We start from the raw sequence: 26832 nt of genomic DNA, 5'->3' as shown, positions 1-26832 counted from the left end.
GATCCTTCTCAGAATAGCTCCCATTCAGCAAACACGCCTTCCAGCTTTAAATTAGTAGCTTCCTCTCTGCACCTTTTGCCCCTTCAATAATGCTTCCTGTTCAGCATGGCGGCAGTGTTAGGGCTGCATAACCTCACATTTCCTGTTACTTAGTCAGTTCCTGTTCATCACAACTTTAAATACTAATTTCCTCTCACTTTTGTTTCATTTTTTAAAATGGCAAAAGAGCTTCTCTTTCTGGTCTTTATTTCTCTTCTAGTGTTTGAATGGCTGTTATAAAGATCATCAGGATCAGCTCTCCACACAGAGAGATAAGAGGGGAAATGTGACATTTCAAATTTGAAAGCAAAGCCTGACTCTTCAACATCACATTTTACACCAAAAAAGTGCTTTATACTTTTGGGAATCTCTTGATCATTTTGATTCTGGCAGGCCCCAATCAGCTGTCACTGTTATGCATCAACCACCAAATATACAGTAAAATCCTAAATATAATAATCTGCAAATATACTGTCATGTAGCAAATACTGAAGCCAAATATACATTTTTAAAGGACAGAAATTGTCAATAACAGCTGCCTCTCTCCCCGATTTAGGTAGACTTCAAAAGAGCCAGACAGCCACTTTCCAATCCTGAATCCCAAAGGCAGGTGGCATTTTGGTCACCCAAATTCTTTAGCTGTAATTCCTCTTCCTGATCTCATCTCTATGATACAATAGAAAAGTGCTACCTATCAGGCAGTGTCACCTGACTGCTGAATTACATAATATAAGACCCTCCCCCCTTACTTTATGCCTTTGGCTGCTTCCTTAAATTCTGTTTTTTGAGAGAGCAGCAGAAAAGAGAGAAAATAATCTAGCAGTGGCAGCAGACACAGAAAGAGCTGGCAAGGCTTCATCCCCCCCCCCCCCCGGGGACTCATCAGCTGGCTAGATAGGGGAATATGGATGTTTGTTTCTATAGTGGGCTGCCTTCAAGTCAATCCTGACTTATGGCGACCCTATGAACAGGGGTTTCATGGTAAGCGGTATTCAGAGGGGGTTTCCCATTGCCTCCCTCTGAGGCTGAGAGGCAGTGACTGGCCCAAGGTCACCCAGTGAGTTTCGTGGCTGTGTGGGGATTCGAACCCTGGTCTCTCAGGTCGTAGTCCAGCACCTGAACCACTACACCACACTGGCTCTCTTGTTTCTATAAAGGGCTTGGAATTCGTGGAAATTCAAAATAATCTGGCCCAATCCCAGACAATCAAGAACTCAGCACTGGGCCTACTTCTGTTGTCCCTAGCTAAGAGGTCTCAGAAGGGGGAGATATTTGATGCTTAGCCAGGTGGGGCTGCTTGGAGAGGAGGGGGCTGGTTAGGGCATTTGGAGCAGGTCAGTGCCTCTCAAATGTCCTTTGCTGCTAGACAAGATTTTTGCCTCACTTAGCCCGCTTCTGCTAGCCAATGAGATCCATGGAGAGAGCAGTAACTCCCCCCCCCCGCCATAACTATACAGTCTTGCTCAAGGATACTCAACATCCTCCCCCCCCCCTTGTGTGTGTCAAAAACCAAGGATATTTTTGACTGTGACTTCCCTGTAAGCAGGGACTTGACTTTTTTCAGCTTCTGTTGCTCTGGGTAGCAGGACATTCAACTGACAGAGTTGTACAAATGAATCATCTTGTGTGGCGGCAGCAGACCATTCCCCTGAGCTCGCAAAAGCGGCTTGTTTAAACTCACCCCACACGGTTTGTTTAAGGTTCAGGAGTTGCCCCTGACAATGACATTTATACACAGGAGGAGATTTGTGTTGTTAGATCTTTTTTATTGGGTTGTATTCTTATTAAACAACTTTCTACACTCTGCCACATTTTCTTTGGAAAATACAGAAGACAGTCATGCTTCGGCCCACTCCCACTCCGCCCCTACCCAGGGACTCGTGAAGTTGCCACCTGGCTGAAAACTATTAGCTCCAAAAGTGCCCCCTCCCCAAACCATCAGTATGTCCAGTGCAAAATACCGCCAACCTGGGCTGAAAATGTGACTCAGTTGGGTCTAAAAAAAGAAGACTAAACACACCCTCCACTTGCCCAGAAGCACTTTTGCTTACTCTTCTCTCCTTACCTCTGATGCAAACCATCAAAATCATTTTTTCCCCAGTATTCTGTTTCAGCCTTCCCAACATGGTATTCTCTAGCTGTTTTGGACTACAACTCCCATCATCCTCAGTCAGTTAGGGAGGGCTGATCTAGTCCAACACTTAGACATGAAGGGGCAGCCCTCTTCATTCACAGCTGCCCCATAGATGCATGCATAAAGCCGGGGGCAAGGTCCATGTTTACATGAAAAGGTGCGCACAACTGACAGGAACTGAACTCTTCTTCCCCTCCCCCCAATCCCTCCCAGTTTTCCCTCATTGCTTCCTCTTAGCCTGGCTTGCTTATTTCCCATTCTGTACTAGGATTTGGCATCCTTCATGAAACTCAGTGGCAGGGCATCCAACAGAAAGCCATTCCCCAAAGCACAGGGCTGATCTGTGGAATTTGCCTCCACAAGATGTGGTGACGGCTCCAAAAAAGGATGAGACCATTGAGGAAGAGGATGTCTGTCATTGGCCACTACTGACAATGGCTAAATGCAGTGTCCATGGTGATAGGTTGTTTTTGTTATATGCCTTCAAGTCGATTACAACTTATGGCAACCCTATGAATCTATGTTTGGATATATTCATAAGGTTTTCATGGTAAGAGGTATTCAGAGGTGGTTGACCATTGCCTTCCTCTAAGCCTACGGCACCCGGTGTTCCCAGGTGGTCTCCCATCCAAGGACTAACCAGGCCTGACCCTGCTTAGCTTCCAAGATCAGATGAGATGGTGATAGGTAGTGTGCCACTAATACCAGTTTGTCGGCCGTCACCATAAGGGAAGGGTTAGGGCCTTCAAACCCTACTGGTAGAGGCATCTGGTTGGCCACTGTGGGGAAAGCGGGTGCTCAGCTGGACTGGCTGGGCTCTCTTGGGTCAGATTCCACAAGGTTCTTAGGAACAGGGGAAGCTGCTTACACTACAGGAGAACATTGGTCTGTCAAGCTCAGTACTATCTACGGTAATTGGCAGCAGCCGCTCTCCGGGTTTTCAGCCAGAGCGTGTCCCCCAGCCCTGCCTAGAGATGGAGGAGACTGAACCTGGGACCTTCTGCACACGAAGCAGACGTACTGCCACTGAGCTTACTTCTAATACTGGAGGCAGGCTGGGAAAAATCTGCCTGGGGCCACACACCCCGACCCCTTTACCTAAACACCTTTTTCATGTAGACGTCAGACCCAGACCCACCTTATATGTGCACAGGGCAGCCGCGTGAACAAGCCCATTGATGCCACTGTTAGGCCACGCACGACTTAAAACTCCTTGATGAAAGGATGTGAAATGTCTTGCTGGGGGTAACTCTTCCCTCTCCATCCTTGCTCTTTGCTCTAAAGCTTTCTTCCCTAGAAGGCTGGTTGGGGTTGGAGATGAGGCACACTCCCCTCCCACTCAAGGGTTTAGTGCGACAGCACGCAGCAGATTTGAGAAAACCAGATGTCAGTAAGAGGAAAACAATACCCGTTTTCCACATCCATTTCGTGGGTGAGGGAATGGAGGGAGGGAAGAGAAGCACAATCCCCCCCTTTGATGCAAGTCCAGGGACCAGCCACATCACACTGCCCCCCGAAGCCTCTCCAAATCCTCTTTCCTCACATACAAACCAGGGAACAAGCATCCCTTGGAAAGAGGTCAGAGGGAATGAGGGCTGCCTCCGTTATGCTCTTAAGAGAACTGTGGACATCCACACCCAACTCATAGGAATACCGGGAGCCGCCTCGTACCAAGGCCGACCTTTTATCTCTCTAGCTCAGCATCATCCTGCCTAGCAGCAGCTCTGCAGGGTTTCAGACAGCGGGCATTCCAGCCCTGGCTGGAGACTGGCCCTGGGACATTTTGAATGCAAAGCATGCACACCAAGTACATGGCATCGGGGGGGTGTGGAGAAAAATCTGTCCCTCACCCCCCCCCCAACTCACATCTCACAAGATTGCATGTAAGGGCATGTATATGATGCAAGACAAAACTGGTTTAAGACAGTCTCCAGTTTCCATTCAAAAAGCCCTAGAAACCACAGTTCTGGGAGGAGAAGGAAAATGAAAACAGCCTTCTTAGTACCCTACAACACTCTTCTTGGCAGGGCTCGGGGTGGTAGTGTATGGGAGATTAGGGAAAAACAGAGCGAGAATGGCGACAGCCAAACCAGTTATCAAACTGGTTTACATCTGTAATTCAAACATCTGGGGAGGAAAGAGAAATCTGGGTGTGCAACTGCATTCCTCTCTCCCTCCCATCTTCCCAACACCGTCACATTCTCAGCCTGTGCAACCTTCAGCCTTTAAATATAGATATATAGAGATAAATCTGGATATATATTATCACTATTCATATAGAGATTTCTGTAAAATATAGCTCCACCTCATCCTCTTCAAATCTTCCTCTTTCCATATCCCACCTCTGAACAGTTATAGCTCCCTCCCCCCCTTCCCCAATCCAGGAGGGGCACATTACTGTCACCCCCACCTCCAAAAGTGTTTAATAGGATCCAATCCCACCCCCACCGTTGCACCACTTGCCCCTGGAAAGCCCACTTGTCCCCTGCCCTGCTAGATGAGGCGCCACTGGAGGATGCTGGTGTCAGTCCCACCGGTGGAGAGAAGCAGGCTGTCATCATGGAGGAAGGCAATGTTGGTGACGTGGCTGCTGTGGCCACTGTAGGTGTGGCTGGGAGCCTGCAGTTGGGAACAGAGGTGGGAAGGATCTCAAGTGAGGGCAGGAGAATCTTACACACACAGCAAGGTGGAGGGGGGAATCATGCGCAAAGGCCAACCACTCTGCCTCTCTCTTTTTTTCTTAGACAGGAGGAAATATTTCCAAGTCCCAGCAAAAACAAAGATGCTCGTAAAACACCTTATAAGACTAAACAGATGATTGTAGCATAAGCTTTCGTGGATGACTGTCCGTTCAGCTGACAAAATGGGCTCTCATCCATGAAAGCTTCTGACACAATAAACCTTTAAAGGGTCCACAAGAGACTTTGTTGGTTTTGCTGAAGCAGAGTTAGCATGGCTCCCCCTCTCGAAGCAGGCACTGGCAGCAAACCTAGGCATGTGGGTAACTATGAGCAGGACTCTGGCTGGGGCCCCTCCTTGCTCAAGTTCAGCATCAGGTTGGTACAGCGGAGGGGGGCAACCCAGATGCTCATGCCTTGTGTAAGGACACTTGGCAGCCCTGGGGGTGTGGGCAGCTGCTGCCATGTTCTTGTTGTTATGTGCCTTCAAGTCGACTACGACTTACGGCGACCCCATGAATCAGAGACCTCCAATAGCATCTGTCGTGAACCACCCTGTTCAGATCTTGTAAGTTCAGGTCTGTGGCTTCCTTTATGAAATCAATCCATCTGTTGTTTGGCCTTCCTCTTTTTCTACTCCTGTTTTTCCCAGCATTATTGTCTTTTCTAGTGAATCAGGTCTTCTCATTACATGTCAAAAGTGTGGTAACTTCAGTTTCATCATTTTAGCTTCTAATGATAGTTCTGGTCATAAGGAACAGGAAAAAGGTACAGGGGCAGCAGGAGAGGCTGTGAGAGCTGGTGGGCAAGTTTCAGAGGGTCTCACCTGCCTGCAAGATACTTAGAAGGTGAGCAAAGGAAGGGATCGGAGCAGAATGAGAGGATAAGACCCACAGAAGTAGACCCCAGGGGGATAGGAGCCCGGCACGAATGCGGGGTAGGGGAGAGACAAGGCTCACCCGCGGTTGGCAGCAAGGATAGGAGAACAAGTGCACTTTGCCGAAGTCGTCAGCAGACGCCAGGAGCTTCCCATCATGGGAGCGGCAGACGGCGTTGATATCGGTGCCGTCTGCCCCTTCTGGCCAGATCCCTACCAGGGCAGGAAAAAGATACAGAAAATGTCAGCAATGGGGGGCAGGGAAGCTTAATGTCCCATCAACCTATCGCATTTTCCCCTTGTGCATCATGACCCTTAACAAAAATATTTACATCTAGTTGGCCAACCAGCAGCAGGGTTAAAAGGAGCGGGAAGAGTGAGGTTTTGGCCACCCTTCCCATTCATGCTTCCGGGTGAAGTGAAGTGGGGCTCCCCAGCCACCGGAGCCACTGCACTTAGGACTAATTAACAAGATACATTTATTATTTATTTTTATTTATTAATTCAATTTATATACCGCCCCATAGCCGAAGCTCTCTGGGCAGTTTACAACAGGTAATGATACAAGGACATCATTCTGTATGTGGGGCTAAAGGGTGCAGAGCGGCTCAGAGCCGTGGAGAGGCATGCTAGTGTGGAACAGCCCCTTTGCTCCTCCTACATTTCAAGGAACACTTCTTGCCCTGTCCTGCCCCCTTCTGCTGGAGGCCTGTACAGCCTTCTTTGCTCCTGGCTGGGAAAGCCTCCCACCTTCCCCCCCCCCTTGCAGCCAAACTTCCAGCCAGCCATGGCACACTCACCAAAGGCTCCAAAGCCCAGCACGCAGGTGGCGGTGGCCCAGTCCACGTTGCGCACAGCCTCAGCGCTGGTGATTTGCCGGCAGGTGGCTGGGTCCCCTGTGGGGAGGCACGCAAGAGAATATCAAGGAGTGAGAGTGTCTGCGCATCAACATGCACCAATATCCTGGGCTTTGGAGAGAGCCCAGTGTTGCGTAGGTGGCAGGAAGGATAATGGGGAGGCGCGAGGGGAGAGAGAGAAGAGTTTTGGGGTGAAATGGATAGCCTAAGACACATGTTGGACTCATAACAGAGAAGCGAGCAGAGTGCATTTCCTCCACCTATCATGAATCACTTCCCATAAAACAGCAAAGTGTTTTAACAATAAAAACATCAATAAAAGCATCAGCAATAAAAACCATATATAAAAATAATTTCAAATCCAACACATATTCAGTCTCTACTTCAAAGGCTTACTGAAGCTGTCCTTTTCCAACAGGTGCCAAAAAGTCAACAGAAACTGGGTCTGTCCGATAAGTGATGAGAGGGCCATAGTGAAGGCCCAATTCCTTGTACGCCAGTGCACAAGCAACGGCACCTTGAACTTTGCCCAATAGCTGATTGCCAGCCACCACAACCCTTTCTGCAGCAGGATAACATGGTGGCATTGTTCTGCCCTAGTGAGCAGCTGAACCACTGCTGTTTCCACTGTGCAGCTTCCAGGCCAGACTGTTCCACCTCCATTACTTCCCTGGTATACCAAGGTACACAATGGGCTCTGCAATGCCAGGGAGGGTGCTTGGGGGTGACGGCGTCAACAGCCTTATGCATCTCACTGTTCCACAGTGAGACAAGGGCTTCACACAGTGTTGCCTGCTCTCTCCACTGGGAAAAAGAACACACGAAAGCATGCTGGAATCCATTGGTATCTGCCGGGTGGACCAGCCAAATCACAGCCAGCTCCAAGACAGAAGGGATCCTGGAGACTGAGATGGAAGTCCTGTGGACTTCCTGAGATGGAAGTCCTGTGGACCACAGCAACTCCCCATCCCTGCAACCTGTGGTGATGCTTGCAAGCCACCTTTGAGTGCCAACTAACTATCTAGACTGGCAGCAACAAAATGGTATCCAAAATGGAGCGACTCCCTTACGAGGAAAGGTTGCAGCATTTGGGGATTTTTAGTTTAGAGAAAAGGCGGGTCAGAGGAGACATGATAGAAGTGTATAAAATTATGCATGGCATTGAGAAAGTGGATAGAGAAAAGTTCTTCTCCCTCTCTCATAATACTAGAACTCGTGGACATTCAAAGAAGCTGAATGTTGGAAGATTCAGGACAGACAAAAGGAAGTACTTCTTTACTCAGCGCATAGTTAAACTATGGAATTTGCTCCCACAAGATGCAGTAATGGCCACCAGCTTGGATGGCTTTAAAAGAAGATTAGACAAATTCATGGAGGACAGGGCTATCAATGGCTACTAGCCATGATGGCTGTGCTGTGCCACCCTAGTCAGAGGCAGCATGCTTCTGAAAACCAGTTGCCGGAAGCCTCAGGAGGGGAGAGTGTTCTTGCACGCGGGTCCTGCTTGTGGGCTTCCCCCAGGCACCTGGTTGGCCACTGTGAGAACAGATGCTGGACTAGATGGGCCACTGGCCTGATCCAGCAGGCTCTTCTTATGTTCTTATGGTATCTGCTCTTTGATTAAATTCTCCCAAGTTGTCCTTTCATCCAGGATATCAGTGGGGCGATTGTGGCTGTTTTTTGTCATCAGAACATCCCAGAATCATGCAAGCATATGCCAAGTATAGGCAAAGTAGTATTTTTGTCTATATTTCAGGGCTATTTTGTCTATTTTTCAGGGCTGTACACAGACTCTCTCCCCATCTGCCCTGTGGCTCCAATTGGGAGGGGGGCATCAGGCTAACCTGCCCTGCCACCCATCCTGGCTCAGAGCCACTCCAAATAAGTTTGGGGCAGGGCTTATGCTTAATTAGTGTTAAAAATCCTAATTAAACATATGGTAGGGAGGGGGAAGGAGATATTGCATCTCCTTCCCACCAACCCCAACTGACAGCGGGTTCAATTTATCCTTCAAGATGCTGTTTTCAAGGGGCTTTCCCACAGGAAAACAGCACCCCCCTGGATCATTCCCCTGACTCTGGAGCAGAAAGAACAATCCTGTGCGATGCTGTTTTGGAAAAAACACCTACACTCCGGAGGATCACTACCTCCGCTCATCAGGCAGAAAGGAGAGCCGCTACTGTCTCTTCGTCCTGCTTGATGCCCCTCTTCCTGACAGCTCTAGATCATCGAATCTGACCTGTAGTGATCTGTGGCTGTCCGAACGTGGCTCAGCAGAGGCCCAAAAACGTCAGGCCTCAGCCAAATCTCGTGCATGGCCCAAGCAGAAAGCCACCTTGCAGGGCTATTGTGTGGAGGAGGGCTAGCCAAGATCCACACTGTCCTTCCCCAAACACAGGACCTACAGGAAAGTCAAACGGTCCCTTTGCAGAACGGCAAGAGGCAGCCTGCAAGAGCCTTCAGCCAAGCAGTTTGCTTACTGCAGCCCACTGTGCTGCTGAGTGCTTCTCACGCATGGGCTGAGCAGCTGCAAGGTGAATTACAGTTTGGGTGCGTGCTAGATCAATTGGACAGCCACTTGTCATGGTGTGTTTGCCCAGACACCTTGATCTTGCCATGCTGAGAGGCTCACAATAACTGGCTCCAATGTTCTATAGGGCAGTCTCTCACTTGGGAAGAGGCAAGGCATGGAGGGTCTGTTTACACCACCCTTCCCTAACCTGGTGCCCTCCAGATGTTTTGGACTACAACTTTAAAAAAAATGTTTTTAACACTCTCGTTTTAATATATTTTAAGATCTGTTTTTGTGATGTTTAAGGATAGGGCGTGAAGGGTGCTGCATTGCTCATGTCTATTATATCATTTTTAAACTAGTTTGAACTTTTTTAGCTATATGTGTGTATGGTTTTAATATTGGAAATAGTTTAATCTTATTTTAATGTAGACTTTGTATGTTTTTAATTATATGTATTTTTTATCTGGAAGCCGCCATGAGTTCCAGTTTTGGAAAAATGGCGGGGGATAAATAAAGACAAGAAGAAGAATACGAATACTGCTTTACATCATCAAGGACATTGGAGGCTTATGTCTTCGGGATGACAGTCCCTCCTTTTTGAACATCAAAAACTTGATCCAAAGGGAACAATCTGGCTCTTACTTAATATGATAATGCAGACACAAGGATGAAAGAGCAGCAAGTCCAGGCTCCCCATCACTGAATGCTGACTGTGCCTTTTTAACCCAATTCAGTCTCCAATTCACTCCTGAAGCACATGCAGCTAGAACAGCGCTTGAATTGCACTTGAAAATCATTATCCAATAATAACAGATTATGGAAACAGACTTGAAAAGGGAAGGGGGTCTGATAAAAAGGACTTCTCTCCATCCCTAGCAAAACAAAACAAAAAACAAACACAGTCTTCTCTTGAATTCAGAGCTTTCTACTTACAGTACAGGATTTCATAATCGCCAGAATTGGTGACCAGACAGCTGCTGTCAAAGGCCCAGTCCAGATGGGTGATGAAACTGGAGTGACCCTGGAGCAAAGGGGAGATTTTAAAAAATATCTGCAAGGAGAATATTGCCTGTTCTGCACAAAACCTATTTGATGCTCTACAATCCCATAGTCTGGTGCATTTTTTTTTCTACACAGAGAAAGAGACTGGGGCTCACAGCCATGCGGAAACTACATAATCTGCCCTGGAAATCTCCTCACTAAAGTCAAAGGAGGCAGCAGTCATTCAGTGTTGAGGCACACCCTCTGTGCATGATCAGAGGCACTTGTTTTTCAACATCTTCCAGGGCCAAGTCAAAGTAAGTCCTGGAAATCAGTCTGATGAGGGGAATCACAGCTACCAAGAGGAGGAGTGAAATACCACAAACCTTTGAGGATAATACTTGTAAAAAGACCTCTGTGTGGAAGGCTGGATACTTATGTTTGACAGAGCAGTGCCCCCTGCTGGCCACTTGCAGTATTACACCACTCCACTACCTTGAGTGAAGGCAAGGGAAGGTGCCAAAAGCAGAAGATGCCCCATTGCCAGGCACAGCCATAAATGCTGCATGGCTGAAATTCAGAGTCAGCTCCTCAAATGGATGTGACCCCTCCTAAGAGAAGTGTCGCCATAGGGTCATTTCTGCTTCTGATACCAAACCTGGACATCGTTTCTGTCGTGTGACGTTTCCGTGAGAGGCTCTCAAGGCTATAAAGTGGGATAGAAGCATTCTAAGTAAATGAAGGCCTGCTGGGCAGAATGCAGATCAGTCTCTGGTTGCACCTCTACTCACCGAGCACTTGCCGACACGCCCGTATTTTCTGCCACCCTCAGAAACCAGATAGATGTAGACAAAGTTATCATGGGAGCCCAAGGCCAGATACTTGCCATCTGCAAAGCACAAAGGCAGAGTCAAGAAACAGGGGTGCGGGTGGAAAGACACTGGCAGACAAGATGGGGGTCCCAGAGAGAAAAGCTCAGATGCTGCAGAAGCTCAAAATTGTTGGTCTCCAGATCACTCTTGCCAGAAGGAAGGAAATGGACCTGGAACAGTTGGCTTCCCATCAGCATCACAGGCAGTAAGCTGAGGTTTTATTAAATTTGAATATCGCTCCTCACTAAAAAGTCCTGAAGCAATTTACAACCAAGGCAAAAACGCCATAATAAAAGTACACAGGCAACACTACAAACAAATTTAACAGTATAATTGAGATCCAGTATGCCTCCAGATCCCATTTGCTCAGAGCTTGGGAAAGTTACTTTTTTGAACTACAACTCCCATCAGCCCAATCCAGTGGCCATGCTGGCTGGGGCTGATGGGAGTTGTAGTTTTAAAAAAGTAACTTTTCCAAGCTCTGCATTTGCTGGGAATCACTAGTGGGAGAGAGCTGTTGGGCTCATGTCTCGCTTGCGGCCTTCCTACTGGGGCATCTGGTTGGCCACTGTGGGAAACAAGACGATAGACTAGATGGGCCCCTTTTGGTCTGATCCTGCAGCCAGGCTCTTCTTATGTTCTTTAGGTCAAGAATGGAGGAACTCACTAACAGTAGAAGCTGTCCTATATTAACATTACATACCCCTTTCCCAGGCAAAAAGCTACTCGCAAAGGCACAATCCAACAATAGGTTAAAACAGCTAAATACAAAAAAAGTAGGATTTCTTCCAATCCAACCCATAATTCCCCACTCTGTACCCCTGTTCCCCCCCACACCTCCTACCTGGGGAAAAGCTGACCACAGAAATTGGCTCCCCACCATCAGTGTGGATGGTCACCAAATCTCGGGTTTCTGTGTCCAGCACCAGCCACCTGGTTGAAAGCACAGAAGAGAGGGGAACATTTTACATAAGGTCAGAGTGACTCATGGGACTGAAGACCTCTGGAGTGGGATAGAAACAGGAAGGGCAAGGCAGGGACCACCACCCACAGTTCGATCAGTACACCTGTCCTACCCTCATTATCTACAAATGTAGTCCTTGACCGTGCAGTGGGAAGTTATCCTACAAAAGGGGAAGAAAGAGCATGTGTGTGGGGGGGTGATAAGTAGCATGCAACAGTTTATTGGGAAGGGATGGAACTCCCCAGAGGAAAAAAAATGACCAGATCTGCTGGGTGGATGGTAAGAGAATTTTTTCATGGAGGGATAAAGTTATAGTGAGGGGGGGGCATCACTGGAGGTTAAGACAAAAGAAGATCCTGTCCCCCTCCAAAGTTCCTTGTCCAGGCTGGGCATTCACTGCCCACCCTGAAGATCTTGGCTTTTGGGGGCAGTTTGGAATTCGGCTCTTCTAACTTCTCAACAAGCTATGCAGTGCCACAACATCACCACCAGGGGCCTCCACAGTCCGTTCTCCACCCTCCTGTACTGATTGACCATCACGACTTTCATCTCAAGGTAGCGCGTTACCTGCCAGTTACGGTGCCCACCACCAGCACAGAACCGCTGGGGTGGAAGCCAGCTGAGCGAGCCGCATCCTGTCGGGGAGAGAGGGAAAAAGATCTAGGAAGCGTAATATCAAGCATGTGAACCAAGCGGGGAGGCACCCCGAAACACCTGGCCCCGTTACCCAACCCAGCCCTCCCCCCCTCCCCAAGATCTCTTGCTCACATCAATTCCCTTGCTCCACAGGGGCTGGTGGGTGGCCACGCTCCACAGGTGAACCTGCTTGTCTTGCCCGCAGGTCAAGAAGTGGTCCAATGTAGGATGGGTGGCCAGACCCCAGAGCTCTTCTGTGTGTCCCTGGCAAAAGGGAGAGGAAGAGAGAGGTCATATGATACTGGAGCCGCTCAGGTCCCCCACCGGTCACACCAGTGGTTGGTGTGTCATTTAGGAACATGGGAAGCTGCCTAGAGATGAGAAAGCCTGGGAAAAAAACTGTTTTCATTTTTTACCAATTTTTCCTGGAAAAACACACACATACACAAAAAAACATTTGCCCCCCAGGCCTTCACATCCCTAAAGCTGCATTATAGTGAGTCAGACCATAAGTCCATCCAGGTCAATATTGTCTACCCTGACTTGCAGGATTCAGGCAGGGAATACTCCCATCCCAACCTGGAGAAACTGCAACTGAATCGGGCCCTTCTGCATGCAAAGCAGGTGCTCGACCACTGAGCTACAGCCCAGCTCTTCCATCTCTTAGAATCCAGGCTCAGATTAGAGCTGCCCAGTTTCCATAGTACTTCTTAGAATGAACCTGTTACCTGCACTAGCAGCGAGAAGCCAGTAGCCAAGGATCCATGGAGCACTGAATTTCGGGTGGTGCCCACAAAGAGGGAGTCGCCTTTCCCTTCGGCAATGGTGCGCACTGGCCCAAAACCTTCAGGTACCTGCAAGGTGAGACGAAACCAGCATCCTCAGGGAGAACGTAACATACCCAGAGCTAGTTAGTAGTTCATAGATGTGTATCTGAAACAATTTCAAAATTGTATTTTGCTTTTGAAGTAGGTACCAAAAAAAGCAAAATGCCACAGGATTTGATATGCAAGATGCAGCAAATTTCTTACACCCAAATAATGTGATTCCTGTTGTTTCAAGGCTAAGAGGCAAAATACATGCAACAAAATCCTTTCTTTTCATACGGTGCAGGTTTTAACATACGAAAATAGCATCACCTGGGAGAGCTGATAATTCCTGGGACTGGAACAGGAGTGGAGGGGGGATCTAACCCTTTCCGTCCCCGCTGCACTTCTGAGGAAAATTCCTCCCCTGAAACTGCTTCTTACATTGGGAGAAAAGCTCCCACTGGCACAATGAACGGCGTTTAAAAACCTGCACATCAAATGCAAATGCATGAAGCGTAATTTGGCCCCAAGACTTTGGTTTAGAGATGAATGCCAATCCATAATTTGGCATTATGCAAATGAACCCCATGCATGCACATTCCCTTCCCTCTTTGCATCACGATAGTCATTTCCTCTGTAGTCTAAACCCACAATCTGCAGTTACTTCCAAACTGGTAACCTATGGTTTAAGCTTGCCCTCTGCAGCAGAATTGCAAACCAGTGTCAAAGTGTGACACCTAATCCTGGTTTGAGGAGGTGGCATAAACCTGCTGCCCTCCAGTTCTTTTGGACTACAATTTCCATCAGCTGCCTGTTATACAGTTCTTATGGCTCTGTTCTCCTGCTGGAGCTGTGAAAAGAATCTAGAAGCAGCACTGGGCAGGCCTGGCCCACCTCTCATCCCCCAATACCTTCAACCTCAGCTGGGGTCAAAGGAAATGCTGCTACCCTAGGAGGAGGAAGACCCCCACACACTTCCCAGCTAGTACCTCATTCTCCTGTATCTTGTGGTAATCCCGTCCCCAGAGCACAACTCTCCGGTCTCTGCCGCCTCCTGTGACAATGGTCCCATTTCGCAGCACACACAAACCAAAGATGCCACCTTCGTGAGCTCCTGGCACTGCATGGCAAATCCGGTTTCCCCCTGCCAGGCAAAGGATACTGTTGTTAAACAGAATGATCATCCCCCACGCCTAGGATGTTCCTCCAGAATCTGGGGAAAAATTATCTTCTATGACGGAAGCCAGCTTTCACAACAGGGCAACAGCATTAACTTGCAAACCTTGGGAGCAAGTCCCTTTGAAATCAGTGGGACTTACTTCTGAGTAAACATGGATAGTCTTGTGCTGTCAATCTGTAATAGCAAGGCAGCAACAGTCCTTAGGGCAGCCTGCCCTGATCTAGATGTTTTGGACTACAAGGGTTGATGAGAATTGTAGTCCAAAACATCAGGAAAGCACAGGGTTTGGGAAGGATGCCTTAGAGGTCTAAGTGCTTATTGGGACACAAGTTCTCATAACATTATGTTCAACTTCCCAACCTCAGTTTCAAATATAAAGTGATGGCAACGGCAGCACCAGAGGGAGGGCAGAGGAGAAAGCCACCCTGCCCTGCCTTGGCCAGAAAAGTCATTCACCTCCTCCAGTGTCTTTTCCCTTTCTTTTAGAAATCAGAGCAGTGATGCTCTTCCCTCCACAATCTCAATGCACTTTGCCCTTCCTGGTACTTTTTTTTCTGGTGCCACCAGTGAGTGCTGGAAATTATCTCTGGCTTTTTCTTCCACAAGCTTCTGCTTGGCCTTTCAAGAACTTCATGCAAACAACAACTTAATAAACCACAAATGAGAAAATGCGAGTGATTTGCTGAGAGTAGAATAATTATTTGTCCCTGGAAGAAACCACAAATATATTGCAACAAATTCAGTCTCGCATGTGTAGAAAGACTCAGCGCATCCAGTTAGACTGATGCAGCCCAAACCCGACAGAGCTGTCATTGAGCAATACCTCAGCCCAATTACATCCCCTCTCACTCCCCTCCCAAACTGACCTTTTCCCCAGATGTAGAGATTCCCCCCAGAATCACCAGTCACAGTGTCTCCATTCTCTGTGAAAGCTACACACAGGATGTATTTGGGCTTCTCGTGTTTCTGTGGAGAAATGGTGGGGAGAGAGAACAGATGAGCCTCGAAACAGCTTAGAGATCTCCCTTCACCTGCTTCTAAGGAGAGTTGGCTAGCAAGACAACAGCATCTTCACCTGGGTAGAAAACCTCACCGCACAAGGATGGATTGAGGGTCAACCCCTTTAGCAAACAAAGCAGAACTGGTTCTCCTGGACTGTGTACAATTGTTGATCCAACTGGTTTAACTGGGTGGGGGGTGGGGAAGTGCCCCCTTACTCCCACTGAACAAATGAAGTTGAAACATCCCAAATTCCTTAAAAAACACAATGGCTGGCTCTGATAGGGTGGGAAAATAGATCTATCTGACTAGCCATCTTCACACTGAAATAATATGTGTGAAATATCTTTAAAAAAATATCTAAAATGCTCTGTAAATTCCAAATTTTAAGAGGTTTCATTTAGTGCAGTTATGCAAAGCTTCTCAGTTTGTTATCCTGTTGGCTCCTCACTAGTATTTTTGCCCCTGTTTTACCTCATCTGGAGGAGGCTCACGAAGACAGGGAGAGCCCATTTGCGCTCCCATGGCCATGCAATGTAGGAATCCTATTATTTATTTATTTATTTATTTATTTATTTATATCCTGCCCTTCCTCCCAGCAGGAGCCCAGGGTGGCAAACAAAAGCACTAAAAACACTTTAAAACATCATAAAAACAGACTTTAAAATACATTAAAACAAAACATCTTTAAAAACATTTTTTTTAAAAGCTTCCAAGACATCTTAAAAAAAAAAGGTTAAAAACATATTAAAAACCAATTCCAACACAGATGCAGAGTGGGATAAGGTCTCTACTTAAAAAGCTTACTTAAAGAGGAAGGTCTTCAATAGGCACCAAAAAGATATGGCGCCTGCCTAATATTTAGAGGGAGGGAATTCCAAAGGGTAGGTGTCACTACACTAAAGGTCCACTTCCTATGTTTGGCAAAACAGACCTCCTTATAAGATGGTATCTGCAGAGGTCCTCACCTGCAGTGCGCAGTGTTCGACAGGGTATATAAGGAGTAAGTCTTTCAGGTATCCTAGTCCCAAGCTGTATAGGGCTTTGTACACCAAGACTAGAACCTTGAACTTGGCCCAGTAGCAAATGGGCAACCAGTGCAATTCTTTCAGCAGCAGGGTGATGTGTTGGCAATCAGGGCTGTGGAGTCGGAGTTGGAAGCAATTTTGGGTGGAGTTGGAGTCGGTAGAAATGTACCGACTCCGGCTTCAAAATAAATTTTGATTGACAAATTTTTTAAAATATAAATTCAAAACGTCAAAGAAGCTTCCCGTGAAGTCAGCTGTAGTTGAGCATTTCACCATAACTCAAGATGGAAAACATTTTGTGTGTCAGTGTATGACACAGGACCCAGATGAAGACAAATGCTGTGATGCCAAGATCAGCACATATTCAGGCAGCGATAAAAATGCTCCTATGAGAGCTTCCAATTTAAAAAGACATTTATAGCCCTTTCCAGGGCTGTGGAGTTGGAAGCAAGCTTGGGTGGAGTCGGAGTCGGAGAGTAGAAAAATAGAGGAGTCGGAGTCGAAGGTTTGGCGTACCGACTCCACAGCCCTGTTGGCGATACCCTGCCCCAGTGAGCAGTCTTGCTGCCGCATTTTGCACCAGTTGCAGCTTCCAGACCAACCTCAAGGGCATATTATGAAGCTGCCTTATTGCGAGCCAGACCATGGGTCCTTCAAGATCAGAATTATGTACACTGACAGGCAGTGGCTCTCCCAGGTTTTAAGAACAGCACATTCCAGCCCTACTTGGTGATGCCAGGGACTGAACCCAATACCTTCTGCATGCAGAGCAGATAACCTATGGCCCTTGCTCAGTTTCATGGATGTGGGCGTGGGAAGTAGCATCTGCGCTTCTCAGGGCCCAGCAATTCACCGGAGTTTGTAACCCATGTTGCCAGTTAAGGGGAAGGGTGTATATGCAATATTTCCAGGCACAATCCACTAGGAAGCTCTCCTGTGAAAGCTCTGTTAAAATGGTTGGGAGCCACTCAGGGGGACAACCCGGCCAGCTCACCAACCGCCCTATAAGCCTTTATGGCTCAGCCATAACCCTCTGTGGCTTCCCCTTCTCCATCTTCCCTGGGTCCCACTCTCACCTCAAAAATGCCCTGCCTCTTGCTGAGGCTGCCTCCCTCCAGCGTCCAGAAGTGGATGTGGGATTTTCCGCAGGTAATGAGGAGAGACGGCTCTGTAGGGTGGAAGGTGGCAGCCAGCACAGACTCATTGGAGCACTGTTGAGGAGGGGGAGGGGTGAGGGAAAGAGCATCAGGCTGAGATGCAGCTGCACGCAGGAGGCAGAGACAGGGAAAGCAGCAGACTGTGATGGTCTTTGCCCTCCTGACGTTTGGGACTACAACTGCCATCAGCCCCAAGCCAGCATGACTGTAGTCCATAACATCTGGAGGGCACCAGGTTGGGGAAGGCTGGATTGTGGGAAGGAACAGGGCAGGTGCACAGTTACCTTCACATCAGCAAGCTTCTGCTCCTTTTGCCAGTCCCACACAGACAGTACGTGGTCATTTGAGTCATCGACAGCACACAGGAGCCCACCACCATTCTGGGGAGAGAAAAGGGTCACGGCTAGCAGAAGAGCAGCGTTGCTCATGTCTGCTACCCAGTGCATTGGATTTGCCATGAGAGGAACTGCAAGCCATTTCTAGAATATGCTGAAGTGCAAGATAATTTTGAATCTCATGCCACCTCCCTCTTTCTTTTTGAAACCAATGCTCTGTGCAGAAGAAAGAACAAACTCTGCAAAAACTCAGCATTCTTAATCACAGAATTCACATCTCCTAGCTTTATAATTTGGGTCTGGGGGGTGGGAGAGAAGATGTGTTTGGGCAGAATATGAAGGGAAGTGAATGTAGGGCTCTGCTCATTCTTTGTACTTGCAATATATCTGCCGCCGCCACCACCACCCAATTCTACAAACCATCTCAACCACACAAATGGGCCATTCTTTTCTTTGGGGCATGAAATCAAACACAGCAACAACAGAGTAACGTCAGTGGAAAGTGTCATCTTATTTCTCACCTTGGATCAGCCTTTCCCAACCTCTGGGTCCCCAGATGTTGCAGGACTACCATTCCCATCATTCCTGACCACTGGCCATGCTGGCTGGGGCTGATGAGTTGTAGCTCAGCAACATCTAGGGACCCAAAGGCTGAGAAAGGCTGCCTTGGATTTTCCTTGCAGGATCTTCACAGCTACAGATACAATAAGACCAGCCCAGAATCTGTGCCTAGCCCAAGCCTGTGGGGTGAACGGTGGACTCTAGGTGTCCCCTAAACATCATTCCTTTTTTGGCAGCGGAAGGGAAAGGTCTCACTTACAGACTTAGAGAATCCCACGCAGCTCACAGCTCGGTCAAAGGGCCCTGGTCCTAGGACATGAAGCGTATTCAGACTCACAGAATCCCAGACCCGCACATGGGGAGGCAACGGCTGCCAGAAGAGAGAGGAAGCAAGTTCAGGATTCACAAAAGGAGTCATCTCTTCCCACAATACATAATCACTTTATGAAATTTGCTTCTCCTGGATGTGGCATTTTCCACAATTGGCTATTAGCCGCAGATTATTGGAACCTCCACATTCAGAGGCAGTATACACTTCTGACTACAAGATACTGGGGTAAACAAGAGGAGGAGATCAGCACCTTCGTCTCCTGTCTGTGACACTTGGCTGGCCACTGTGGGGGGGGGAGATGCTGCGCTAGAAAGACCCTTTGCCTTATCCAGCAGGGCAGCTCCTTTGACTGAAGTGTGTAGAGGCCACTTTTCTGCAACTGGGCACCCAAGGCAAACAGCAAGAGTAATGCACAGATACAATATAACAGCCAATATCACCTCAGGCTTCTCTTGTTGTATGTTTCTATATTGCTGTTTATTTATTTTAATGATATTGTTCGTTTTTATAATACTAAGAGGTTTATAAATGCTTTTAAATACATAAATGTTCAACTCTCCCACTATTTTTATTTTTATTTGTCTGTTCACTTTAAATGGGCTCCTTCAGGAGGAAGGGAAGGAAATAAATTCAATTAATGAGGATAAACAACAACAACATGGAATAATTACTGTAACTGCACAAATCTATTCCTGCCTGTCCCTCACTGTTCCCTCTTCCCGCCACCCGCCACCCAATAGCTGGTGCTTTGGAGCATCAGCTAAATTTGGCACAGGTGCCCCTCACCTTGCCATCTTTAGAAGTCCCAGCCACCTGTCCAGTTGCTATGGTTACCATGTCAGGATGCACAGTCAGGCTATGAAAGACAAGAAAGGGCAGAGGTCTCTCCCTCTCACACACAAAAGCACTGAGCACTGGGTGCCCCCAAAGGCCAGCCCACCCGCTCCTTACCATGAGTGTCTTACCTCATATATGCATCCATCACTTTTCCATTGCCAAGTGCCCTGCCATTTACATTCCATTTGCTGATGAGATAAACCAGAATTCTCCAGCTAGGGCTGGGAACGTCCTCTTCCTGAAACCCTGGAGAGCCACTGACAGGCCGGGAAGACGATACCAGCGAGATGGACCAAATGTCTGGCTCAGCTTAAGGCAGTTGCCTATGTTCCATTTTACAGATGGCAACTGAGGTTGAGAGGTCAAGCTCGACCCCAGCCCTCAATCTCAGCTCACATTTCCATTCCACCATACCAGATCCCCCCTGAGACATTGTCTTCAGCCCAGCGTGTCTTCAGGAAGACCTTCTAGCGTCTGTTAAGATCTATATGGCAGCCTCAGGTCTGCATTCCATCTATTCATGATGTTGGACCTGTGGGGAGGAGGGCCACAGCCCTCCCCTGCAATACCCATTCCTTGGGTCTTCCTCCCTTCGGAAGCCTTTTTCAGTGCCAACTAAAACTTCTCTTTTAAGTCAGCATCCAAAGCTGCAGTCCAGGTTGTTCAGTTTAACACCCTGCTTTGGGAATCTGCACAGATTTTTCTGTTCATTTAATGGCATTTTATTCAAGTCCGAGTTTGCTTTACATTTCTTTCGGCAGACTTGTGTAAAGGTTTAATTATAGGGCTGCGTCCACCTAAGTCCTACTCAGAGCAGACCCACTGAAATTAATGAACCCACGTAAGCCATCAATGTCAATGGATCTACATTTTGTCTAGGACTAACACTCGACACATCCCATAAACATTAAAAAACAAAAGCCAATAAAATATATTTAAGCAGGACACAAAGTCCTCAGAGGACTGGATCATCCTTCAAGCAGCAGATGCTCCAATCCAACCCTAAATTAGAAAGGCAAACCTCTTCATGAAATGGGACACAAGCTTGCTGTCTGCTTTGCAACATTTCACCAGTGTGGAAAAACCACATATATCCCACAACTTGGCATATATTCCTACCAAGGAGAACACCTTCCCACACAAAGCCCTGGTACCCCCCACCCCCGATGCTGTTCAAGCCACCTCTTCCTGTTATGGGTGATGTGGTCTGCCAATTGGCAGTGCATATCTTCCCCGCCCTTTATGGGAGGAAATACAACAGCCACCATCACGCCCCTCCTTACCACTTGATGTCATCTGTGTGGCCCAGGTAGTGGCGCTGGCGCTGCTCCTCCACATTGTAGAGGACAGCCACAGCAGCCACAAAATATACGATCTCTCCCGTGGGCAGCAGGAAAAGGTTGGCCCGACAGTCACGGCCCCGATACCCATAGCTGGAGCAGATGTCAGTGGGTCAAGGAAAAACACAAAGGATGGTCTTTTTGGTCCTGGCTACCAGCTCATGGAGCCAGGAAACAGAGAGAACAGGAATCCAGGCTCCAGCAACCCTCCTACCCCCAATCCTTATTTTCCTGCCCCCAAAGGAGATTCCTTTGGGTAGGATACACCCAGTCCAGCTTTAGCTTCTTATGGGGCAGATCCAGCTTGGCATCCAGGCTGTAGGTGGCAACAACGGCATCAGGGACAAACATGGGGATTGGGCGTCCCCGCAGGAACATCTTCACATAACCATCCTCTGCATAAAGATCACCGAAGGAGGGGGGAAAGAGAGGGCATCACGATCCCCATAATCAGCCTTGCAAGACCTCCAACTGCCCAGTGGCAGCCAATTGCCTCTCCATGGAGGAACTTACTCTTTCCCAATATCACATATTCTCCTCCTACTCACTCCTATCTCTCACTCTGCCCCGCCCTTAGGCAAGCCTTGTAGAAAGCTGGACACTTGTGGTATGCAAGAATCTCCTCCCGGTGACCAAGAAGGAACAATTTGCAAAAGGCCATTTGTGCAACCCTTAGCCGACAGAGGGGCTTCTTTCTTTGACCGGTCTTCTCCCCCACTATTCCAAGAACACTTAAGCTGTGCTAAGAGGACACACTCAGCTCTCAAGCCCCTTCTACAAACTCAAGTGCATGCACATCCTCAGCCAACCACCTGTGGCCTCCAGTCCTCTAGAACTGTGCCCAGTGCCAGTCGTTGGACTGATTTGCTGAAACTTGTTCCCCACCATAAAATGCAAAGTTGTGGCAGCATCTACTCACCAGCACTGAAGGTGGCTTCTTTAGGTTTGCTGTGAGAGAAGAGAGAGAGAGAGAAAAACAGTTAGGATGGAAGGGAAAGACTAGGGTGTGGGGAGGAAAGATGGATGACTGTAGTAGGGAGGCATCTCAATAAAGCATCATTTGCTTTCTGGGGCTACCCTTCTCCCACCCACAACCTCCCAATGGGAGGCAACAGTCTTCAGCTTGGCTCAAGGGAACTGTCATCACCCATGCCAGATAGTCCTTACTATCTCTCATTTCTCCGTTCCTGACAAAATACAGCCCCTCCTATCCTCAGATCCTGTGCATGGTTCGCTCTTTCATCCCTCTCTGCCAGATTTCTACTTCCCTTCAGAGCAGCTGCACCCATTTTAAAACAATTCCACCCCACCCCACAGAAGATAGAATGCTGATGATCATTCTGCAACATCAAAGCAGATCAGTGAAAAGCAGGAAAGGCACCCCTCAGAAGCCCACTTGCAGCCTATTACTTACTGATGGCTACTTCAGCAAGACAGCTATGCCAAGCATTGCCAAGCATAGGAGAAGAAAAGATCTCTGAGGTCGCGCTACTCACAGGCTTCTGAATGCAGACGGGTGGGGACAGTTTGAGAAAGTGTGTTGCTCACAAAGCAAGTGCCTAGACTCCAAAACTGTGTGTGTGCATATCTGTGTGAATTCTTTATGGTAAAGTTACAGCCGAAACCATATTCTTTTAAAAGCCTCTAATAGCTCTGGACATTTAGTACATAACATTGAGCATTGTTCTGCTTCCAGCTACATGGATGCTTTCAGCCTTCAGGATGAGATAGGATAAAGGATTCCAAAAATGACAGACAGATATGTAAGAGAAAGTAAGAACACAGAACTGGATCAGGCCCAAAGACCCATTGAGATCAGACCACCTCCAGGAGACAGCCAGATAAGATGCCCCTGGCACAGAGCACAGCAGCCTCGGGGGGGGGAGCACTGGCGGGGTGGGTGGGTAAATGGTCACCTCAAGATATTCAGCACTTTCTTTTCAACCCTTTTTTGCTTATAACTCCCATCAGTGGAAAAACTTGCCAACAGCATACTAGCCAATTGATCAGCAAGAATTGAACTTGCTCCCGCCTTCTAGTATTCTGGCTAATAAGTGCAAGGGCATTGGGATAACTGACAAGCAGTTTGGCATGACAGGGGTGGGGTGGGGAACAGCTCAGCAGCAGCGCACATGCCTTGCATGTAAGTTGCCAGGTTCATGGAGGATCCCACATGGACCCTGGAATGTGCAACATGCACTCAACTCTTGCCTTATTTGAGCTTAACTTTGTTATAACCGTTTACTTCAAACCCTCCCCCCCTGAAACTGCCAGTTGCCAAAGGGTTAACTCGCCCAGAGAAGGGTGGGGCTGCCTCCCTGCCCATCTGCGGAGGCTTTTTATCTTCCCCCATCCAAAGCAACCGTTGGCAGCACAAGCTTCCCCACCCCTTCCCTGCACAATCTCCCTGCCTGCCCAGGGGACTCTGCCTCACTCTCCCTGTTTGCACAAAGCCTCTCTTTCACCTCTCAGGGGATCCTGCTAGGCTCTTGCATCAGCCAAAGCAAAGGGCCTCCTCTCCCCCTCCTCCAGTACCCCACAGACCCCTCTCTGCACCAGGAAACCAGCAATGGCGACCCAGGAGAGAGATGCACATACCCCCTCAGTCCACTCACACCCCTTAAGGAGCCAGTTCCTTCCTGGGGCTGTGGTGCAAGGTGGGTTGGGACCAGAGAGGCCTGGGATTCAATCCCCCCACAACATCACCACTCTGCTGTGCAACAGAAGAGGTGGCCTCAAGCAAGCCTGTCCTCTCAGAAGCTCACCTGGAAAGCTGCTGCTGTCAAGGAACATGTGCATGCCACAGAGGCGGTGAACTAGCAACAGCAAGTGCCAGGCTGCACCTTCCAGGGCTAGCCCAAGTCATTTGCTGGGAGGTGGAAAACCCAGGCAGTCCTCTTCCTACAGCACATAACAACTAGCCAAAAGGCACCATCTTGTGGCAGGACCAGCTGGGGTGCTAGCACCCCCTCCTCAACTGACACTAGCCTACCTGCAGGCAGCACACCAGCCTCGTGCCCCCCCTTTGATGGGACCCCTAACTCCCCCATCCTTTACCCAACTTGCCTCTGGAGGCCCCATTTCCCCCTCCACTGACCCCCCATGCCCTGCAGGACCGGCATCATCTCCCTGAAGCAATATGCAGCTTCAGATGTTTAAAAGTCTTTTGTTTTTAAGACCTTTTAGAGTGTTCTTGGTGTTTTTGCTTGCCAACCTGAGTTCCTTCTCGGAGGAAGGATGGGATATAAATTAAATAAATAAACAAACACTGGGCCGAACCAACCCAGTGCACCAGCAAGCCACCCACTCCCTTCACCTGGGGGCTCCCCTGCACTCTCCCCCCACCTTTAACCGATGGGAGCTCGTATCCAAATCTAGGAACCAGATCCGAAGTACCCCTCAGGAAGAGGGGGGATCACCAACATGCATTGCTCCCTCCCTTCAAAATGAGAGGTGCTGGGACTGAAAGAGCTAGATGCAGCGCCTGTGAGGGATGCTTAGTTCCACACACACTCTGCACCTGCTCAGAGACACTCTTCCACTATAGGCCCCATCTGAACCCTGGGATTGTATCAGGTGCCAGAACTGAACCTTGCCAGGGAGAGGGAAGAGGAGGAAGAGAAATGGGATGGAGGACAACAGCGACCCACCCCTCGCCCATCTTACCTGGGGCTGATGCTCCCTGCAGCCTTCTTCATGGTGGATGCTCTGAGCTGCCTCTGGATTTGCTCTTAGGGCGGGGAAGGTGGCGCGTTTCCTTTATGTTTAGGAAGGAGGCGGCGGGCAGCTACTCCCAGCCCCAACGGGGAGGGTTCCTGAGCGGGGAGATTTTTGCCCCACCCGCCGGTGACTGGAAATGCTCCAGTTCCCCGAGGAGAGTCTCGGGGGATGCGGCGAAGCAATGGGGCAGGAGCGGGAAACTTTCCAACTTTTGCCAGCCTTCCCTCCTTCCTGGCTCTCGGTTCCCCTCCCACAGGCCGGGGCCTGCCTTTAACCCTCTGCGTGCCAGAAAGCGGCGCTAGCGGGCTGGAGGAGAGGGCGGCATTATTTCGGGGTGGCGGCCGAGAAAGCTTGGGAAAAAATCGGATTGTTTTCCCACGGAGTGCCCACGAGAAGCCGCCGTCTCGTCCCTGTTCAAACCATTGAGCCAGGTAGCCCGGGGCTGCTCTGCTCCACGGGACAGCCTTAGATGCGCGATGGCCGTGCACGTGTGAATCCTGCTGCGTGTACACGCGTCGGTAGGGCTGCGCCGTCCAGACCCAGAGAGGGTAGCTCTGCCTTTAAGAACTGCAGAGAAGAGAGAACGCCACCCGATGCGGCGGGGACGGTGAGAAGTTGTGCGCCTCGAGAAGGAGATTATCCGGTTATGAGAGTGAGCCACCGCTTCCTCCCTCCTCTGGCTTTGAAATCCGATCTCACAACTCTCCTCCGTTCTCCTGGCAAGTTTTGCTTCCGGGTTATGTTAGTTTGGGGTGATTATGGTAGGCTTTCCTTGAGCTTTGGTGGCTTAAATCAAAGCAAGACTTTGCAAGACCTCAGCTGCTTTGCAAAGTGGATTAAATGGGGTTGCAAAACATGAGCTGCTAAAGCAAAGAAGCGTCCCTAGCTGCTTTACAAGTCCAATTAACGTTAGCTTGGCTGAATATGAGTATTCTTATGCAAATGGTGATAAAGATTATTGAGCCTTCATGGGTGATGGTGTGAAGTGGGCGAGCTGACTGTGCAGGTCTGGCTGGGGTCTCAGCCAAAGGCATTTCCCACGTACCCTTCGCGTTTCCCGCTGCAGGAGCTGCTTGAGGAAGTGGTGCGGCTTCTCTGGTTCTTGAAACACTCGCGCTTGAGTGAGATTGGACGTTCCGGAGAAGGGCAGCTACGGCCGCTGTGGGAGAGAAGGCCTCAGCAATACAGCCAGACAAGAGCAAAGGGGCAGGTGGAAGGGTGAGCCAGCCAGAAAAGAGGGCGATGCAGAACAAGCGCGTGCATGAAGCGGAAGCGAGCAGAGAGAGAGAGCTTGCTGGATGAAAAGCCAAGCGCTTTGGAAGGCGGCTTCTCTGCAAGATGCCTCCTTCAAGGCCTTGTAAGATGAGGCCCTGCATCAAATAAGATGATCTTGCAAGACCTGGGGTACTAGATCCAAAGACGAGCTTCTTGCAACCCCTCTCCAAAGACAGGCCAGAAGCAGAAAGAGAGCTGCTCAGTGGCATTGACCTCTGTTCACAGCAGTGGATGCATTCCTGGTCTTTCTTCCCTTTGTGAATGTGGGACAGAAGAGAGCTAATCTCCACCTCTTCCTATTTTGTAGGGCCCTAAATGTTCCTGGGGCTATGGCCAAAGTACCCTGAACAAGCTGGATCTTGTCTGATCTCGGAAGCTAAGCAGGATCAGGCCTGGTTTGTCCTTGGATGGGAGACCGCCTGGGAATACCTGCTGCCGTAGGCTTAGAGGAAGGCAATGGTCAACCACCTCTGAATACCTCTTACCATGAAAACCCAATGAATACATCCAAAGGATTCATAGGGTTGCCATAAGTTGTAATTGACTTGAAGGCATATAACAACAACAAATGTTTCTTATCAAATGACCCCCCTTACCTCTCACGTGCATGTACCCTCCCAGTTCTAGATTGTTAGGATTCTCCCATTTTAAATAGAAGGGAGGCACTGCAATAGACTAGAAGGCCAAGCACTCCAAGCCCCAGCTCG

The 26832-nt window shown here is 48.8% G+C and overlaps 1 protein-coding gene across 1 annotated transcript; it reads right to left on the bottom strand.

The window, feature by feature from the left end:
• Window positions 1–1784: 1784 nt before the first annotated feature.
• EML2 (EMAP like 2) lies at window positions 1785–25550 on the bottom strand. Its single transcript, XM_061596154.1, has 19 exons — window positions 24797–25550; window positions 22050–22078; window positions 21396–21525; window positions 21074–21223; window positions 19740–19809; window positions 18882–18992; window positions 18011–18106; window positions 17646–17780; window positions 15409–15508; window positions 14352–14506; window positions 13282–13407; window positions 12686–12817; window positions 12485–12552; window positions 11798–11886; window positions 10873–10970; window positions 10034–10121; window positions 6529–6624; window positions 5811–5941; window positions 1785–4792 (listed from the first exon to the last, which is right to left on the bottom strand). The coding sequence occupies exons 1-19, from the start codon at window positions 24826–24828 to the stop codon at window positions 4667–4669; spliced, it is 1962 nt and encodes a 653-aa protein (XP_061452138.1). The 5' UTR covers window positions 24829–25550; the 3' UTR covers window positions 1785–4666.
• Between the last annotated feature and the right edge of the window lie 1282 nt (window positions 25551–26832).

Source organism: Rhineura floridana, chromosome 15 (assembly GCF_030035675.1).
Source record: "Rhineura floridana isolate rRhiFlo1 chromosome 15, rRhiFlo1.hap2, whole genome shotgun sequence".
Classification (NCBI taxonomy): domain Eukaryota; kingdom Metazoa; phylum Chordata; class Lepidosauria; order Squamata; family Rhineuridae; genus Rhineura; species Rhineura floridana.
The sequence above is the reverse complement of the archived record's forward strand: the minus strand, read 5'-3'. Positions and strand labels throughout refer to the sequence as shown.

What these genes read in the sequence shown, in the direction of transcription:
- EML2 (XM_061596154.1), bottom strand. Translation starts at nt 24,828, where the DNA reads ATGAAGAAGGCTGCAGGGAGCATCAGCCCCAG. An exon ending in GGACTTCTAAAGATGGCAAG is followed by an intron (nt 18,993 to 19,739) that starts GTGAGGGGCACC and finishes CTCTTCTGGCAG; the next exon opens with CCGTTGCCTCCCCATGTGCG. An exon ending in AGAAGCTTGCTGATGTGAAG is followed by an intron (nt 17,781 to 18,010) that starts GTAACTGTGCAC and finishes CCTCCTCAACAG; the next exon opens with TGCTCCAATGAGTCTGTGCT.